This window comes from Microcaecilia unicolor, chromosome 4 (assembly GCF_901765095.1).
Source record: "Microcaecilia unicolor chromosome 4, aMicUni1.1, whole genome shotgun sequence".
NCBI classification, from domain to species: Eukaryota; Metazoa; Chordata; class Amphibia; order Gymnophiona; family Siphonopidae; genus Microcaecilia; species Microcaecilia unicolor.
In genome coordinates, this window is record NC_044034.1 from 233,853,969 (window position 1) to 233,874,401 (window position 20,433).

The following is a 20,433-nucleotide window of genomic DNA, read 5'->3' on the forward strand; positions in this document are numbered from 1 at the left end:
TTGCTTTGTGATAATTGTGCTGCACACAGTGATGATGTCAGGCTAAAGTCAAGGTGGTCTTCCTGCCACCAAACACTACCTCTCTGATCCAACCTGTGGATCAGGGCATAATTTCAAACAACATTATCGGGCTCTTGTGCTACGTCGTCTGATGAGCGTTATGAATGACCAGACTGGCAAGGATAAAAGTGCTGCTGAACTGGCTTGTAATCTATCACTGTTGGATTCCCTACATATGAAGAAAGAAGCCTGGAATCATGTTACACAGGCAACCATTGTGAATTGCTACAAGCGGGCAAGCTTTGTTAAGATTGTGGAGAGGGACGAAACAGATGCAGTTGTTGCAAACGCGTCAGATGAACAGGCTATTGACATCCCAGCCGGTGTTACTGAAGAGGAGTTTCATCACTACATAGCTGTTGATTACGATCTACAAACAGCTGACGACAGCACTGATGCCCAGATATGTGCCTACACGTAGTGATAAAACAGATGATGGAATGAGCAGCGAGGCACATGCTGACGAAATTCAACAACCTCCTGTCACTTTTGCAAGAGAACTGGAGAGTCTCAACACCGTGCGGGCCTATCTAGAAGCCACTGGATGTCAGTGCTATGACAGTTTTTACCGTCTGGCAGACATAGTCTATGAGGAGTGGCCTAGTGGTTAGAGTGGTGGACTTTGGTCCTGGGGAACTGGGTTCGATTCCCACTTCAGGCACAGGCAGCTCCTTGTGACTCTGGGCAAGTCACTTAACCCTCCATTGTCCCAGGTACAAATAAGTACCTAAGCCGCATTCAGCCTGCCATGAGTGGGAAAGCGCGAGATACAAATAAAAAAAAAAACAAACAAACTCACAAGAGTGTACAGAGGACTATGACTGATTACTTCAAGTAAGCCTAACGTCAGTTAATGGAGACTGTATACTATCAAACATATAAACGGCAAGTGACCGACTCACCTGCAAATGCGCAGTAGAGACTTCCCTCTCTGTCCCGCCCTCGCGTCATGACGTGATGACATCAGAGGGCGGAACAGAGAGGGAAACGGAGTCGGAGTCACTGTCGGACACTGCCACCTGGAAACGAACATCGCGCGCACCAACCTCCACCCTCCCCCCCCCATCCCCGCCGCCGCTCCCGCCCTCCTCCATATCGGGCCCTCCTGCACTGACCTGACAGCGCCTCTCACCTCCGTGTGGAAGCGCTGCAGGCAGCAGCTCTTTCACACGGAGGTGAGAGGCGCTGTCAGGTCAGTGCAGGGGGCCCGGCACAGAGGGGGGAGGGAGCGGCGGCGAGGAGGGTAGCTGGAAATCTCGCCCGTTTTTACGGGCTTAACAGCTAGTATGTATAATAAACAGTACTGTACATATGTTTATCAGATGTCAAGCTTCTTTGGGTCACCAATAATGGAGTGGCTCTATCAAATTTAGATACTCCAAATATCAATCATGCCATGGTATTTAACAAGGTTTGAAGGTTTCTAATTACCATTTCCTTACAGCCAATATACATATTATTACAATAATCTATGTGTGTCAGCATCATAGGCAATCAATCTAAACACTTCTGGCTTAAAATTTGATCTTTATACAGCATAATTTCTATAAGACTCTGAACATCTTGTTAGTTACTATCTGCGCTTGCTCTTCAAACGAAAAATATTTATCAAAGATCATTCTCAAGATTTTAAGGGAGGACTCCAATGCGAAACTGATATTATTAATATACAAACTATTCTCATTCCCCACACACTACACCAAGGGCCATGGCAGGAACACATAAAGAAGACATAATAGCCAGATCTGGAGAAGGGCATCTATCCCAAACTCCCTGCCTCGGCTGAAGAAGCGGGACACCTTTGCGTTGGCCCTGCTGGCCATCAGAACAATCAACGGGACTCCCCAACAGACCGTGATCTGTGCAAAGACCTGTGGCGAGAACTCCCACTCTCCTGGGTCCAGCTTGGTCCAACTGAGGAAATTCGCTTGCACATTCAAGGATACTGTAATGTGTGCCGAGAGGAAGAACAGATGTTTCTCCACCCAGAAACAGAGTAGAGACACCTCCTTCGCGAGCAGAGCACTCTTGGTGCCTCCCTGCCTGTTGAAGTAAGCTATCGCCATCACACTGTCCAAGAGAACCCGCGCTGGATGAAACCAGAGGAAAAAGAGAAACTCCCGGAGCGCCAACCAAATCGCTCACACTTCCAATCAGTTGATCGACTATGACACCTCCACTGGGGATCAGGTCCCCTGGGTCGTCTGACTCAGGCAATGAGCACCCCAGCTGGAAAGACTGGCATCCGTGGCAACTACCACCCAGTCCGGCGTCGCTAGGGAAAAACCCCGTTGTAGGTTCTCCTGAATCATCCACCAGCGCAGGGCTCACCTTGCACATGGGGACCATGAGATATCAGGTAATCCTCCGAAAGAGGGGACCAACAGCTGAGAAGAAACAACTGAAGGGGCCGCATATGCTGACCTCGCACTGCAAATTGAAGAAAATGCTGATGAGGAGGCCAAATGGGGACATGCAGATAAGCCTCTGAGGTTGAGGGTGGTCAAAAACTCCCCTGGCTGGACCATGGTAATGACCAATGTAAAGTTTCCATTCGAAAATTACAAACCTGCAAGTCCTTGTTTATGAACTTAAGGTCATGGACGGGGCAAAGAGAGACGTCCTTCTTGGAAACACAAAGTAAATGGAGTAACAGCCTAAGCCTAACTCTGTCAGAGGCATGGGCCAAACGGACCCAAACCTCAATAAAGCTGGCAAGGGTCTCTCGAACTGCCACCACCTTGCAGGGAGATTCCAGGAAAAAATCCACCAGAGGGTGGGCAAACTCAAGCATGTAGCCATCTTGGATGACCTCCAAGACCCATTCATCTGAAGCTACCCTGGTCCCTTCCCACAGAACATGGGACAGCCGTCCCCCAGTCACTGGCAGGGGGTGGACCAGGGCCCCATCATTGGGAACCTGTAGTTGCGAGTTGTGCACTAGCAACAGAGGTGGAAGGATGGCGGTCCCCATGAAAAGGCTGCGACTTTGGCAGAAAGCGAGACCTCTGGAAAGCCCCCAAACGGCCCAGACGGTACTGCTTCGCCTCCCTGAACCAAGAGCGGGATGCTCCAGCACAGAACCCTGCTCTGGATTTATCCTCTGGATGGTGCTGACCTTTAAAAAAAAAAAAAAATCACTAAGCACCTTAACAATCTTTTCCAAATCTTTCCCGAAAAGCAGTTTCTCCCTTAAGGGTAATCTTGCAAGGCGTGACTTAGAGGCTACATCGGTCGACCAATACCACAACCAAAGCCAGCAGCGAGCTGTGACTGCCAAAGATGCTTCTTTGGCCGAAGCAAATCCGCCAAGTAAGCCAGACCAGACTCCAGGGACAGCAAAAACCCAATGAGTTCATCCGCCAAGGCAGTCTTTTGCACCCACAAAAAGGGATGCCCTAGATTCATACAAGCCATAAACAGACGCCTGGAGACTTAACTCTGCCACCTCAAAGGAAAGTTTGAGGGCTGTTTCCAACTTACAGTCCTTTGGGACCCATTTCATGTTACATGCCCACTTAGAACTGCTGTGTCAGCTGAGGATTCACATGTGAATCTATACAAAGTTAATTATTTAGCTAATTATGGGGTCCTTATACTAAGGCGCGTCGAAAAATGGCCTGCGCTAGTGTAGGCGTGTGTTTTGGATGCAAGCAGGTCCATTTTTCTGCATGCCTGTAAAAAAAGCCTTTTTTTGCCAAAAATGTACATGTGGCAAAATTAATATTGGCGCGCCAATTTTGGGCCTGAGACTTTACCACCACCCATTGACTTAGCGGTAAAGTCTCAAGCATTAACCAGGCGGTAATCGTCAGCACGCGTACACTGCCAATTACTGCCCAGTTAGCGCTGCGAACCAGACAATAAAAAATATTGTCCGACGCGTGTAAAAAATGGAATTACCGCACAGAGCATGCGGTAGTTCTAAAAATGTAGGCGCCTATGCACCTTAGTAAAAGGGCCCCCATGCTTGCTCTAAAGGGGCAAACCTGAAAACTTATTTGCAAGCTATGGAGTCTTCCAATGATGGGGAAGATGTTACTGATGCCATAGAAAAGGGGGGGCTGGTGAGACCACAGGCTCTGCAGGGCCATCTCATGTAGCTTTTGTCAGATTTCTATCCACTGTCTACAGATAGGCTCATTAAGCTCCTAAATGGTATAAACTTAGTGGTTCCCCTACAGACACTGTGCCTACACTACTTGATTAAAGAGGCAGGAGAGTTGCTGCAAAGACCATTGGCATCATCAATGAAAAATTCAATATGAGAAGATTTTTAGGTCACATAAGAGGCAGTTGATCAACCAATTATGAAGATTATGAAAATAACCAGAAGCAGCATAAGGAGTGTCAAAGCAAGTGCAAGGCGCAGATAAAGAAGGCCATGAGGGATTACGAAAAAAGATAGCATTAGAGGCAAAAAAATCATAGTAAAAGATTTTTTCGGTATATTAAAAGCAGGAAGCCAGCAAAAGAATTGGTTGGGCCGAGGTGGGCAGGATGACCGAGGGGTAAAAGGGGCGATCAAGGAAGACAAAGACGTAGCGGAGAGATTGAATGAATTCTTTGCTTCGGTCTTCACCGAGGAAGATTTGGGTGGGATACCGGTGTCGGAAATGATATTTCAAGCGGACAAGTCGGAGAAACTTACTGACTTCACGGTAAACCTGGAGGACGTAATGGGGCAGTTCAGCAAACTGAAGAGTAGCAAATCTCCTGGACCGGATGGTATACATCCTAGAGTACTGATAGAACTGAAAAATGAGCTTGCGGAGCTACTGCTAGTGATATGCAATTTATCCTTTAAATCGAGCGTGGTACCGGAAGATTGGAGGGTGGCCAATGTAATCCTCATTTTTAAAAAAGGTTCCAAGGGAGATTCGGGAAATTATAGACCGGGGAGTCTGACGTCGGTGCCGGGGAAAATGGTAGAGGCTATTATTAAAAACAAAATTGCAGAACACATCCGAGGACATAGATTACTGAGACCGAGTCAGCACGGCTTTTGTGTGGGGAAATCTTGCATGACCAATTTACTTCAATTCTTTGAAGGAGTAAACAAACATATGGACAAAGGGGAGCCAGTTGATACTGTGTATCTGGATTTTCAAAAGGCGTTTGACAAGGTACCTCATATGAAAGACTACAGAGGAAATTGGAGGGTCATGGGATAGGAGGAAAAGTCCTATTGTGGATTAAAAACTGGTTGAAGGATAGGAAACAGAGAGTGGGGTTAAATGGGCAGTATTCACAATGGAGAAGGGTAGTTAGTGGGGTTCCTCAGGGGTCTGTGCTAAGACCGCTGCTTTTTAATATATTTATAAATGATTTAGAGATGGGAGTAACTAGCGAGGTAATTACATTTGCTGATGTTATTCAAAGTCGTTAACTCGCTACAGGATTGTGAAAAATTACAGAAGGACCTTTCAAGACTGGGAGACTGGGCGGCTAAATGGCAGATGACATTTAATGTGAGCAAGTGCAAGGTGATGCATGTGGAAAAAAAGAACCCGAGTTATAGCTATGTCATGCAAGGTTCCACGTTAGGAGTTACGGACCAAGAAAGGGATCAGGGTGTTGTCGTCGATAATACGCTGAAACCCTCTGCTCAGTGTGCTGCTGTGGCTCGGAAAGCGAATAGAATGTTGGGTATTATTAGGAAAGGTATGGAAAGGTGTGAGGATGTTATAATGCCGTTATATCGCTCCATGGTGCGACCGCACCTTCAGTATTGTGTTCAATTCTGGTCATCGCATCTCAAGAAAGATATAGTGGAATTGGAAAAGGTGCAGCGAAGGGCGACTAAAATGATAGCGGGGATGGGACGACTTCCCTATGAAGAAAGACTAAGGAGGCTAGGGCTTTTCAGCTTGGAGAAGAGACGGCTGAGGGGAGACATGATAGAGGTTTATAAAATGAGTGGAGTGGAACAGGTGGATGTGAAGCGTCTGTTTCCAAAAATTCTAGGACTAGGGGGCATGCGATGAAACTACAGTGTAGTAAATTTAAAACAAATCGGAGAAACTTTTTCTTCACCCATCGCGTAATTAAACTCTGGAATACATTGCCGGAGAACGTGGTGAAGGCGGTTAGCTTGGCAGAGTTTTAAAAAGGGTTAGATGGTTTCATAAACCGCTACTAAATGGACTTGGGAAAAATCCACAATTCCGGGAATAACATGTATAGAATGTTTGTACGTTTGGGAAGCTTGCCAGGTGCCCTTGGCCTGGAATGGCCGCTGTCGTGGACAGGATGCTGGGCTCGATGGACCCTTAGTCTTTTCCCAGTGTGGCATTACTTATGTACTTAAAGATTTAATACCTATACACCTTACTCTCAACTATATCTCTCACTAACTTATTGAAAATTTTATTTGTTAGTCAACAGATTATATTGAGGAGCAAGTTCTGTTTTGGGTAATCTGGATTTTGTTCTGGATATAGTTCATATACTGCTCATTTTTATATGGTGAACTCTTCAAGGGTTAGATGAAGGTCATGACTGTGTGGTCCTACCTTGATCTCATAGCTGCCCTCAACATAGTGGACGATGACATACTGCTAGCTAACTTGTTTAATCTATCTTTGGCACAACTTATTAAGGTGGCAGAGATAGAATATACAATGTAAGTAGATGATATCCACCTTTTTCTTGAGCTTGGTGACTTTAGAAATGGCAATATTGCTATGTTGAAGTGCTGCTTGGTCACTGTTGAGTCCTACCTAGCAGCCAAACAAACTAAATTAAAGGGGGGGAAAAAAAAAAAAAAAAGAGATGCTTTGGGTCTGGTAGGGTAGCCAACTGTGTCTTCTGTTTGCCCTTATATTAGAACTAAGCAAGCTTAACTCAGCCCAAGCATAGAAATTAGGGTCCTGTGAATTTAGCCAGACTCATCTGTTTCTTTCATTCATTCATTCATTTCCAATAATTTAAGACATCACCCTTCAAGCAAACAAGGCCAACTAAGTGATGTACAACTCTATATCCTCTAAAATAATACACAAAAGTGAATGACAAATTTTGATGTAAGCACTGCTATTCCACTTTACTGTGTCCAAAGCAGATTCCAAAATTAAATAGCAAAAATACAATAAATCCTTATACAATAGTAGAAGGCATCCAAAGCACATAAAAATATACAAGAGCTCCACCTCTGATGCCACTGTGAAGCCAAGGAGGCTTTTGTTCTTAAACGATTTTTTAGTCTTCCCTTGTGAGCCTTAGGGGCAAATGCAGAAATGCAGTGAGCCCTTAATGAGCAGCTTACCTGCTTGTTCATGGCCACTGTATGTTAAAAGGGTTTCTGTACCAAGGTTTACTCTATGATAGACATCAGTGCACAGCATATTAAAATGAATGCTAACAATCATCTACCCCACAGCATGCAGGGTTATGTGCTGTCTACCGTGGGAGGTCAATGCCAGAAACCTACTGCCAGGTCTAAAGCTAGTGTAGAGCCCCCATGGTCAGCAACAGCCGTATCTCCTTCCTCTCTGCCTTATTCTGGCACCACCCCAACCCCTGAAATGACCCATCCTCCTCCCACCCCCATGATTTTTTTTTACATAAAAAAAGTTTCCCCCATGGAACCCCTTCTCTTCCCCCCCCCCCCCCACATGACCAGCTGCCCTCCTTCCCTCTCTCCCAACAAAACTATTACCCTGGTGTCTAGTGGCACCTCGCCCACCTCTCAACCCCTTTTCCAAGCCCACCCCAGAACCCAGTACAATGAACAAAGCAACAGCGATGCCCACTCACCCCAGCTCTTCTATAAGTATTTGTACTCTTCGGAACTTAAATGCTCTAGGGATGATATTGTCCAAATCTGAAAGGGTTACAGATCCCGAGGATAGCAGATCAGGATGCTATTTCCCTTAATTCCTCTATCACCGCTGCAGAAGTTTGTAATGTGATAGCGAGCCTCCCCACAGGTAAATCACCAGGAGAGGATGGATTTCCCTCTGAGTATTATAAGATTTTTAATCATAAGGCATTTCCAGTTCTAGCTGAGCTGTTTGGGCAGGTGGCAGAGGGACCCTTTGACATGCGCGAGTTATCGTCCCACTGCCCTCTTAAACTGCGATATGAAAATCTTTGCAAAATCTTAGCAAATAGGTTGGATTTCATTCTCCCCAAACTGATACATCATGACCAGACAGGATTTCAGGACTGCCAACTGGGGGATAATATGAACCAGGCTATTAAATCTCACTGACATTGCTGAGCGTAGAAAGGAGCGAGCGAAATGTGTGGCTATAGATGCGGAGCAAGTATTCGACAGAGTGGAGTGAGAGTACTTGTTTGCAGTGATGGATACTATAGGGTTGGTGGGTACATATCGCAGCTGGGTGTGTTCCTTATATGCTGCCCCTCGTAGTGCTATATTAGTGACTGGAATTAAGTCGGATGCATTTCAGTTAGAGAAGGGCACCAGGCAGGAGTGTCTTATGTCCCCTTTATTGCTTGCTATAGCTATACAGCTTTTTGCAGCTCGCATTAGGCAATGATAGCTCCAATTCTGGTCCAGGGAGACCCGCATAAGATATTACTCTAAGTGGATAACACCTTAATTTTTATGGCTAACCCCCAGCAATCTTTGCAGTCTCTATTAACAGAATTAGTGCAATCTGGCACAGTGTCAGGTTTTAAAACAAATACTGACTGAGACACTGCTGTTTAATGTGGCCCCTTCAGAATTCACTTCCTTCCCCTTCAAGGTGGCTACCAAAGGGTTCAGATATTTGGGAATTATCATGTCCAACCACAATGTGAACTTGTTCCATCTGAATTATGATAGACTCATACAGAGCCAGCAGGATCTTGACGCGTGGAAAATGCTCTGGTTGTCATGATGGGGAAGGGTGGCAGTGCTTCATATGATGAGTTTCTTTTCCTATTTGCGAAGTTGCAGATACAAATCCCAAGCATACAATTTACAGTCTGGGATAAGATGTGGAGAAAGTTCATTTGGGGAGCTGGACAGCCCAGGGTGGGGTGGAGGACAATACAGCTCTCTAAAGAAGAAGGGGGGTTGGAGTACCCAACTTCAGAAGACATTACCAGGCAGTGGTGCTTAAATCCTTCAGGGAACATTATGTAGACGACCTGACTATAAGATGGGCTCTATTGGAAAAGGCACACTTGTACCTTCACTCCTGGTTTGAGATTGGGGGAGAAGTCAGGGCGGGTAGGGGAGGGATGAATCTTATAGCTCGTCACATGCCTTTCTTGCTCCTCTGTTGGAGGTGTGGGCAGGGGTATGGAACCAATGTGATGTGAGTGGGTCTACTTTCCCACAGAGTTTACTTAAAAAAAAAAAAAAGCAAGAGAGAGAGAGATTACCAACCTTGAGGTCACAAATGGGGGAGGTGAGGCTTTACTACTGTAAGGACTTATTTTTCCAGAGATCCCTAATTCGCACATGGGCAGCTACACGACATACTGGACATAATTCAATTCTATCAATATTTTCGGGGGTGTGACTTTTTAGTAAGCCTGGATGCGAAGGCAAATTTGTATCATGAGCTGACCAAAATAGAAGTGGTGTTGTTCAAGTCCGACTCCCGGCACAAGCTTCTCTCCCATATCTATCAAGAGGTGTCCCGGTTGCTCCCACCTTGGGTTCTTGAGACAGTGAGGAAGTGGGAGGAGTGGTCCACTGCATCAAAGACTGTAGAAATGTCAAATTGTAATAATATGGTTTGCTTGCCAAATGATAATTGAGATCTTACATACAAGGTCAGGACTAAACAGTACAGTTTCCATGCTGTGGGCTGCTCCAAAACCAAAATGGGAGTAGACATGAATAGTCATCCAGATATTTTGAGAATTGTTTTGCTGACATAAGATTCAATTAACTTGGTGAAGATCGGTATGCTCACTACAGGACAGTAACTGGCAGGTATTGCTGGATCTAAACCAGCTGCCTTTGGGATAGGGGTCAAAGCTATTCGGGCCATCTCTACAGGTAAGATACCCTTTTCAAACAGATCGTTAGTCATTTCAGTTATCTAGCAGATCATAGAAGGAGGGATTGAGGAGAATAGGAAAGAAGGGTGTGAATCCAATAAGACTGTGCTAGCTTTTTTAATAAAGAAGCAACTTCTTCCCTAGAAATGGATGAGAAAAGATTCCAATGTTGGTGAGTTGTGACTTGTCCAAGAAGTTATTTCCTTTGAAGATTTAGTTTGGAGCTCTTTGGCCTGAACATCAAGCTCTAAATCGAATCTGAGTAATTATTTGCAAAAAAAGTCAGTAAGTTCTTGTGGAGTGGGATTTAGCGTTGAGATTGTAGAGTCAGACGTTGAGGAGGACTGTCGATCACTTGACTATGTTAAACAACATCTTCGTGTTTAGGCAGTTATTACCTATAAGTTTAGAACAGTAGATTCTCCTGTCCTCTGCAATTTTATTTTTATACACTTTAACCCAGACCAATCCTGTTCAGCATGTTCCTTACTTTGCCTCCAAAATGTTTCCAAACAACATTTAGATTTCAATGTTGACAACTCGAGGGTAAACCATAGAGCAGATTTTCTAATAATAGTATTTCTCATTCTTAATGGTGCTCTCTCATCTAGCACTGATGCAGCCAATGAGATTTCATCTTGACATACTCCAGAGGCACATCATTCTTATTCTGAGACATTTCAAGCCAAAAAGCCTCTCCATTGATTTTGCCTCTGGAGTAAATCAATTTAGGGGGGATTCTGGCAAGTTGGTCTAGACAAATCACATATATAGTACAGCCCCCAACAAATAATGATCTGACCAAGGTACTGCATTCCAGATAGGATCGTTCACTTAGGTGTAAAGGAAATACTCCATGAAAGTCGAGTATGACCTTTTTCATGTGTAGGGCCTGTGATCAATAAGGACAATTCCCAGGATGATACAAAAGCTGTAAAATTTGCTACATCAGGATCTGTATCATCTTCTATATGCAAATTTAGATTGCCCAAAATAATAACCCAGGAAAACCGACAGAAAGCTTGAGAATATCACTAGTAATATAGATTCTGCTTTGGACCAAGAACTAGGTGGTCAATAAATGACTAGTAGTAGTTAGAAGGGACTTGTTTGTCCTGGAGATTACATAGCATTACTTTGATCTCTGGTGAGACCATGGATTTAACCAGGGAAAGGGTGAAAAAATTTGTTTTATATACTATGGCCAACCCTCCACCCGGTGTCCCCACTTCTGTGGGCAAAAGAATGGAATGAGAGGACTATCAATTTCTTTTAACCAGGTTTTGGCTAAAAACAAAAAACCCAGATCATGGAAATTATAAGATCATTCAATAATTGTAATTTATTGCCCACTGATCTAGCATTAATATAGTTAAATGGTACCAGGGTAATGTCATCGATAACAGAACCAGACAGACCTCAATTGGTTTTAAATAGCCTGTTTTCCTACAAGATGAATACATTTCTGATCTATGATGGCTAAATACCTGGTTACTTAGAAAGGAGAAAAAGAAAGGGGAGGAGTGCAAAGAGAGAAGAGGGGTTACAGAGGAGGAACCAGACGGACCTCACTTAATTGGTTTTAAATAGCCTGTTTTCCTGCAAGATGAATGTACATTTCTGATCTATGATGGCTAAATACCTGGTTAGTTAGAAAGGAGAAAAAGAAAGGGAAGGAGCACAAAGGGAAAAGAGGGATTACAGAAGAGGCGAGAAGTGAAGGGTGGAGGATGAGAGGGAAAGAGTAAAAGGCAGATAGTTGGGAAGAGGGAGCATGCAAAGTTAGATAGCAGGGGAAGGAGGAGAAAGTAGGAGAGAGAGAGGGTGGTGGAGGAACAGGGGAAGTGCAAGGAGAAGAAAAAGTCTATATGCTCACATCTGCCTACACATACTCTACCTCCAACCCACATTGCCAATACACACACAAACCCATGACAAACACATCTACTCACACTCCCACCCTGAACATCCAAACCTCACAAAGGTAAACAGCTGAACTCTGCCTGTGAAAATAGGTATCCAGATCATACCACTGATTCACCGATAATATATACACCTCTCAGATATTACCAGGTACTATGTACACTATGCAAACTGGCCCAGCCATCTACTCACAATATTTTGGGTTCACAAGAGAAATGAAAACGCAAATGTATAGCATATGACAGTATACCTTAAGAGTTCTTCCAGAAAGACCAACTATTACCCCTTCTTTTGGTTCTACTATAGTAGACGTGTCTACATCTCCACTGCCTGTTGTATCTATGATGTCAATTATTTTCGGCTTCCCATCAGTTGTGATCTAGTGGAGAGAAAAACAAAACAAAACAAAAAAACACTATCAGATATCAGAAATTTCTTAACAGGATGACTAAAATGTTCTTACCAAAAGGTTGAACTTGCTACATAAATATACTCAAAAGGGCAGAGGGAATTCACAATACAAGCAACGTAACAATCCAAAGAAGTATAGCTGGCCAGAAGAAAAGGGTATGGAAACACTGTCTGAGGACCAGACACCCATGTTTTGGCATATTACCTGCAACAAGGGTCTTCAGAACACATACATGTAAAAAAGTACAAAATATAACATAATTTTTAAAAATTTTGCATTATTTAAAAATCAAAAGCTCAAATTATACAAATTATTCAGAACAAAAACTAAAAAAAAAAATAGATGTGTAACAGAGGTATTATAAGCTGGTACTCATTAGGGGGGGGCCACGTGATGCTGCTTGGCTGAGCAGACGCCCTTCGGTTCTGCTCTGCACGCGCTGTTATCTACAATTTTTTCTGACTTCCCAAACCCCTGGGGACTTGATTTTTACTTGGTCGCTTTTGTTACAAACCCAAGCATTATTGGTATGGCTGCCCGGGATCCTGGTACACGATTGGTGTGGCATGCCGGCAAAACTCCATGGCCTGGTAAAGTTCTTGCAAAGGTCGTAAGTCCCAAGATGGCACCGTAAAGCAACAATGCTTCTGTGGTCACCCTACAGGAGGAAGCAGTTCGGGAGCTAACAAAACAGCTTACCGCAGTCCTAGATTATCGGCTCTCCAAACTGCAAGCTTCTGTTGATAACAAAGAGAACTTTGAGTGCCAGGGACTGAGGATTCAGCAAGCAGATGAGCACATCGCCAGAAAGGAGGACCACACAATCTGTGGAGTCTCGCCTTAATGAAGCAAAGTCCTAGATTCGCCAACTGCTGCAGCTGATGGACGATTTGGAAAACAGGAGCAGGTGTAATAATAATCAGATTATCAGCTTGCCAGAAATGGTACACGATAAGGAGTTGTGGGAATTTGAGAAATGGCTCCCTTCTCACCTAGATATCCCGCTATCAGAACATCCCAAGCAGGTGGAGAGCACACACCATGTGTGTACCATCCAGGAGGGGGAGAAGCTGGCCCATGTGCTTACCTACGCAGAGAAGGAGCGACTTATGCAAGCCTATCACATCAGGTACGAGGTGGGCTATAAGGGAGCACATGTACTTTTGTTACTCAGCACGTGTGTCAGAGCAGCGGAGATGGATGGGTCAGCAATGCAAGATGCTCTATGTTCAGGGGAAATGTTTTCCCTGCTATACCAGGCGAAGGACTCGGTGATCCACAGTAACGAGACCTTATTCTTCACTGATCCAGTGGATCTCAAATCCTTTGTGGGCAAGCTGTAGCAGTTTTATTCTTTTTCTTTGGGACTTTTACTTTTACTTCCAGGCTGTTGTATCTCAGATTGCTCTGGAACCAGTTTTTGTTGCAGTGGGGCAGTATGCACCTCTGACAGACTACGTCTGTGACTTGTAGCCCTTTTCTTGGGGGTACAGTCCTTGTAGCCTGTGCACTCTAATGGGCTCCTCCAGATTGCGTGAGGACATTTACCTACCAGTGCCTGGCTCTAGCTGCAGAGGGTCCTCCCACGTGGGGTTTTGCTTTGTACTGCCATGCCCATTGTGGAATCATTTGCGGGATGAGTATTGGAGGAGCCCTCTGGATGCCAGTGGTGCTTGATGCATTTTATTTGCAGTATTGATGCCTTACTGTCGTTAATAGTTTCAATGTATGAGCTGTGTGAAATTTGGGGGGGGGGGGGGGGGGGGGGTAAATGATGTGGGGATGCAGAAGAGGGGAAGTGGAGAGGAGGGATAAGTTGAAATATGGTTTGCAGTATGCATGTGGTTGTTATTAGTTTTACATTGATTCTATGAGATGGGGTGGTGTTGGGAGGGGGGTCTTCAAGGTCTTCATGACTCCAGCTGTGGTCTTTTCTGTAGCTGGGTCTATATAATATAATCACTGCTTGTCTCAAATGTTCTTGGGGGTGCAGGGAGCTGGAGGGGCTCCTCCGGTGCAACAGTTACAGATATGCATCTAGCAAGTACAGTACAATGGTTACCATGGTTACGGCTAGTTTGCGGGTTTTGCCCCTTAATGTAGATGGTGTACACTCCCCAATAAAATGAACTAGGCTCCTACAAGCCCTGAAGGGAACACGCGCGGATGTGGTGCTGCTGCAAGAGACACATCTGAATAAACTGGAACATTTGAAGTTGAGAAGGGACTGGGTCGAGGAGATTTTTTAAGCAGCATTTAATAACCATCAAAAAGGACCTTGGCCTTTACACTCCATAACTTTTACCAATATCCAGAGGGGAGATTTATAGTGGTGGCAGGTGTACTGCAGGGGATCAAAGTGGTGAGGTGCAGCATTTACGCCCCTAATGTTTATATACATAAATTTTTCACTCAAATATGAACACACTTGGCAATGTATGATGATTACTCTCTTACCATAGGGGGAGATTTTAACATCACCAGTGACCCATGAAAGATTGTAAACCACCGAGATGGCCCCAGGGGGATCACGAGCACAAGGGAGTCAACTACTTGATAAAGGAGCTGGCAGTGTTAGATGTCTGATGACCATTTCATATGGAGGAACTGATTTTACTTTTTTCTCTCATCCTCACAAGGTTCATGCGCGCTTGGACTACATCTTGGTTTCTCGGGATTATGTTTCAGTCTGTGGTGCAGACAGTGATAGGTAATGTTGAGGATTCCAATCACACCCCGGTATGGGTAGACTTCACTTGGGGTGAACTCTCCCAATCTCTATGATGGCGAATGAACCCTGCTGTTTATCAGAACAATGATTGATGTACTAGTAATAGGAGATATCAACCTTCACTTAGAAGACCCAAACTCAATAAACGCATGCAAATGCAAGGAATTCCTCCACCTATGGAATCTCAAATAGCCACAAATGCAAGCAACCCAAATCAAAGGGCACACACTTGATCTCATCTCACACAAACTCTCAACAGACCAGAACTTAATAATAACAGATATTAAATGGACAGAAGCACCCTGGACTGATCACTACAAAACTAAACTTATCCCTACACTGGCGGAAGAAGGGATCACACCAAGTACAAGAACACACATCCTACAGTACTAGAGGTCAAATAGACTCGAAAACATTCTGGCAACAGATATACAACAATGAATGGACAGCACAAACAGACTCCATATACTACCTCATGGAATGGGATAAAAGATAGTAACATAGTAACATAGTAGATGACGGCAGAAAAAGACCTGCATGGTCCATCCAGTCTGCCCAAGACAAACTCATATGTGTATACCTTACCTTGAATTTGTACCTGTCCTTTTCAGGGCACAGACCATATAAGTCTGCCCAGCAGTATTTCCCGCCTCCCAACCACCAGTCCCGCCTCCCATCACCGGCTCTGGTACAGACCGTATAAGTCTGCCCTCCCCTATCCTCGCCTCCCAACCACCACCCCCTCTTCCCCCCACCTGCTCCGCCACCCAATTTCAGCTAAGCTTCTGAGGATCCATTCCTTCTGCACAGGATTCCTCTATGCATATCCCACGCATGTTTGAACTCCGTTACCGTTTTCATCTCCACCACCTCCCGCGGGAGGGCATTCCAAGCGTCTACCACCCTCTCCGTGAAAAAAAATTGCACCCTTACGAACAAAAACCTCACGTAAGCATAACTTGACACCATGGTTCAACGATGAACTGAAAAAGCTAAAAACACAATCCAGAAAACTTGAACGAGCATGGAAAAAAACAAAAGATGAACACGCACTCAACACATGGAAACAATCACAAAGAAAATACAAATATGCTATAAGAAAGTCCAAAGGATCATACTATAAAACGAAAATAGGAAAGACAAGAAGAAATTATACTACTACTACTATTTAGCATTTCTATAGCGCTACAAGGCATACGCAGCGCTGTACAAACATAGAAGAAAGACAGTCCCTGCTCAAAGAGCTTACAATCTAATAACTCATGAACAAACTCCTAGACACCAACCTGGTCACCACATCGAATACAGACATCTCATCTACAGATAAACTTGCTAAGTATTTCAATGAGAAAATTGTAAATCTACGTAACACGCTACCTCAGATCAACACTGACATCGAAAACTTCCTTAATGAATTGGACCCAATCACTGGAGAATACCCGGCTGACCAAACCTGGTTAAACTTTGCCCCCCTCACCATCGATGCAGTTGCACAGGCGATCAGTAGGTTCTCAAACACCCACTGTAAACTGGATACCTGCCCCAACTACCTAATGAAATCCGCCCCAGACCGCTTCATAGTAGACCTCACATCCCACTTAAATTACATGCTACAGCAAGGTTTCTTCCCTACGGAAAATGGCAATATCGTATCCACCCCAAGACCGAAAGACACCAAGAAAAAAACCAATGAAATCACTAACAACCGTCCAGTAGCATCCATCCCGTTGTCAGTCAAATTGATGGAAAGCATGGTAACCAAACAACTGACAGATCACATAAACAAATTCTCAATACTACACGAATCACAGTCAGGTTTTCGCCCCCTCCACAGCACAGAAACAGTATTACTCACTCTCCTAACCAAATTCAAGTAGGAAATAGCAATAGGCAAAAACATCCTCCTCCTCCAATTCGACATGTCTAGTGTATTCGACATGGTAAACCATAACATATTAATAAGATTACTAGACAAGTTTGGAATTGGAGGAAACATACTTAACTGGATCAAAGGTTTCCTAACCACAAGAACATATAAAGTAAAATCAAACTCAATCACATCATCACCGTGGAAAGCAGACTGCGGAGTACCACAAGGATCTCCACTATCACCGATCCTCTTCAATCTAATGATGACCCCACTAGCCAAGTCCTTATCCAACCAAGGCCTTAACCCCTTCATCTATGCAGATGTTGTCACAATATACATTCCTTACAAATCTAAACTGACAGAAATCACCAACGAAAACAAGAACAGCTTGAGCATCATGGACTCTTGGGCAAATGCATTTCAACTAAAAAGAAAAAACACACTGTCTCATCCTCTCATCCCAACACAGCGCAGACAACTATCAACACCCCAGATTACACCCTCCCTATCTCAGACAGCCTGAAAATCCTTGGCGTTACAATAGACCGCAACTTAACACTAGAGAGCAAAGTGACATCCACAACAAAGAAAATGTTCCACGCAATGTGGAAACTGAAACGCGTAAAACAATTCTTCCCGAGGGAAACATTTCGCAACCTGATACAATCAATGGTACTAAGCCAGGTGGACTACTGCAATGGAATCTATGCGGGATGCAAAGAACAAACGCTAAAGAAACTTCAGACCAGTCAAAACATGGCAGCTAGGCTTATCTTTGGTAAAATGCGATTTGAAAGCGCAAAACCCCTCCGCAAAAAACTACACTGGCAGCTGGCTCCCAATCAAAGAATGCATTGCCTTCAAAATCTGCACTATGGTTCACAAAATTAAGCCCGAGGATACATGACAGACCTGATCAACCTACCAACTAGAAACACATCCAGATCAACACGAACGTACCTAAATCTGCAATACCCAAGCTGCAAAGGACTCAAATACAAATCTACCTATGCATCCAAGTTCTCCTACATAAGCACACAAACTGTGGAACGCATTACCAAAAGCCTTGAAGACTAGGTACGACCATCAAAACTTCAGGAAATCACTAAAAACTAACCTGTTTAAAAAGGCATACCCTACCAACCCGACATAAAAGCCGATTTCAACAACACACTAATACTAAAATACGTAAAGGACACAACACTTCCGTTGTATGCTTCCCTAATGTGGCTGTGCCACATGAACTTTATCTTACCACATCATCACTGAGTATTTGTTTACACCGGAGTCTGCAAAACGCTGCTCCAGTACTATGTAAGCCACATTGAGCCTACAAATAGGTGGGGAAATGTCTGTGGGATACAAATGTAACAAACAAATAAAAAAATAAATAAATGGAAATGTGTGTCTGCATTTCTCCGAACGCTTACAAAACATCATATACATAATATTCGTTGCGCCTCGGGGGGTTAACTTTAGTTGAACTTGGCAGAAAAAGAATGAAAGCTGCACTGAAAACTATTTCACCATGAGCAACAGTATCAGCTCAGCTGCTTCCCCCCTCCCCCTTTGACTGTTTTGCTCACTGTGTTGCAACACTAAGGGCCACGTCCACCGGCATTACTATACTTACTTGCATTCCCGGGGCCGCGGGATCAACGCCAGTGTCCAACACCGCCATCAGCACCCCTCGCCCATCATATTCAGGAAACCGGGTAACGAAGGCAGCTGCACCTGTCTCCTTCTTCGGCAGAAGCCCGTGTAAAGGGAAGGGCTCTTCAGCAGCCACAGAAGCCATGATAAGCAGGCAAGCAAACAGGCGTCAGACTAACGGAAACAACGAAGAGAGGCCACACCACACATCCACATCCACGCGGAACAAACAACGTGATGCTGTCGAAACCAATAAGAAAACCGGTAGCGAGAGCGAAACAAAAGTGAGATGATTCCGAGCCGAAGAAGATCGCTAATTTCCCCTGGTCGCGAGGGCCTTGGTGTTGTTAAAAGAAGCCTCCCCCAGGATGATATTTAAAAATTATTAGTTTTTAGTCTACAGGTTTCATTAAAAAAAATTAAACGTGTAATAACTAGTATTACTCTGACGATGGATTATTTATATCCGGGTAAGCACTGTAGCTGGCCGCCACGAACCCGGAAGTGAAATGAATCGCAGCTAGACAGACAGGGTCGATGCTCTGGAGATGGCTGGGATCAAAGGGGTTTGATTGAGACCAAATGATTTGACATTGACACCAACTGCTTCTCTGATCCAATTCCGGACCGGAATCTTTTTTTTAATCCATCCAGCGATTTTTCTCCCTCCCCTTCCCCCTTTTTTTAAAATATATTTTTGGTGGGTTGAATGACTGTAGATGTGACGTGTGTTTTAATTTTTCTTTTTTTATATTATTTTTTGCTTGGTCTTTATTGTGCTGGTCGGATGCCTTCATGTCTTAGATTACATATGGCTGACTCTTATTGTTGATTATGCTATTTTTATTTTCATATATCCTACTTGCTGTGACCTTGAACGGTTCCGTTATACGTCTTTTACCTTTCGTAGATCTTGTGGACCCCGCGGATCTATTCAGATCGATTCCTTGGGGGGGGGGGGGGGGGGGTTCAGCAATCCTGACCTACATAATTGACTTCTGACTGTAATAGGAAGGGTGCATGTTTCTATAGCATATATTTGATCATTGCTACAGACTGACAGGCTCCCATAGTTTCAGTATCTACGCTCACATCTGCTTCATGGGAGTCTACATTTACTCTGCCCTTTTCCTTTTGCTGAGGGAACTCATAAAGTTCCAGATGCTCTTTATGCTGTTTTACTTATAGGTTGGTTTATGTTTGTTATCCGGATAGGTGATTGTTCACTGCTACTTATATTGGCTGCTGATGTCCAGACCCTACAGCTTGTATCCCCCGCTGGACTCTGGTATATAGTTTTGCTATCATGCCTGAAATTTTAGTTACCGGGGGTCCTGGCAGTGTTATGAGTGTGATGATTGATGTGTGGTGTAATGTCTGCATGTCAGGGCTAAACCAGTCTAATAGATCTTTTGTGTGTGTGGTCTTTTGGACCCCACTTTATCTATTTATTTTTTAGTTACTGTGGCAAGTGGGGGAGTTTTTGCTTCTGCTGAGATTTTGTTCAATTGGATGACAGATTCTCTTTTGTAGTGTGTCTGGGAAGGGGGGGGGAATAAAGCTCAGAGGTGTATTTTCACAACATTTCAGCTTAAAAGTGGGCAGGGGACAGGACTGTGTTTTTACAGTACTGTTTTTCAATATTGAACTTCAGGAAATCACTAAAAAATAACCTCTTCAAAAAGGCCTACCCCAACGACCCCACGTAACCTTCACCTACCAACACAGCATGACTATGATCGAACAGGACAACACGCAATCTTCATCCATTCCGACCCTCCACTTATACCTCATACGATCACTATACAACTTTGT

General features: G+C 44.1%; 1 protein-coding gene across 1 annotated transcript in view; it reads right to left on the reverse strand.

Annotated features, from left to right (window-relative positions):
* Positions 1 to 19,104, reverse strand: part of TPP2 (tripeptidyl peptidase 2) — a 321,173-nt gene extending 302,069 nt beyond the window's left edge. Inside the window, 2 exon segments of the mRNA XM_030201336.1 lie at positions 12,203 to 12,331; positions 18,599 to 19,104. Of these exon segments, the coding sequence (XP_030057196.1) occupies positions 12,203 to 12,331; positions 18,599 to 18,763 (294 nt within the window). The 5' untranslated portion in view covers positions 18,764 to 19,104.
* Between the last annotated feature and the right edge of the window lie 1,329 nt (positions 19,105 to 20,433).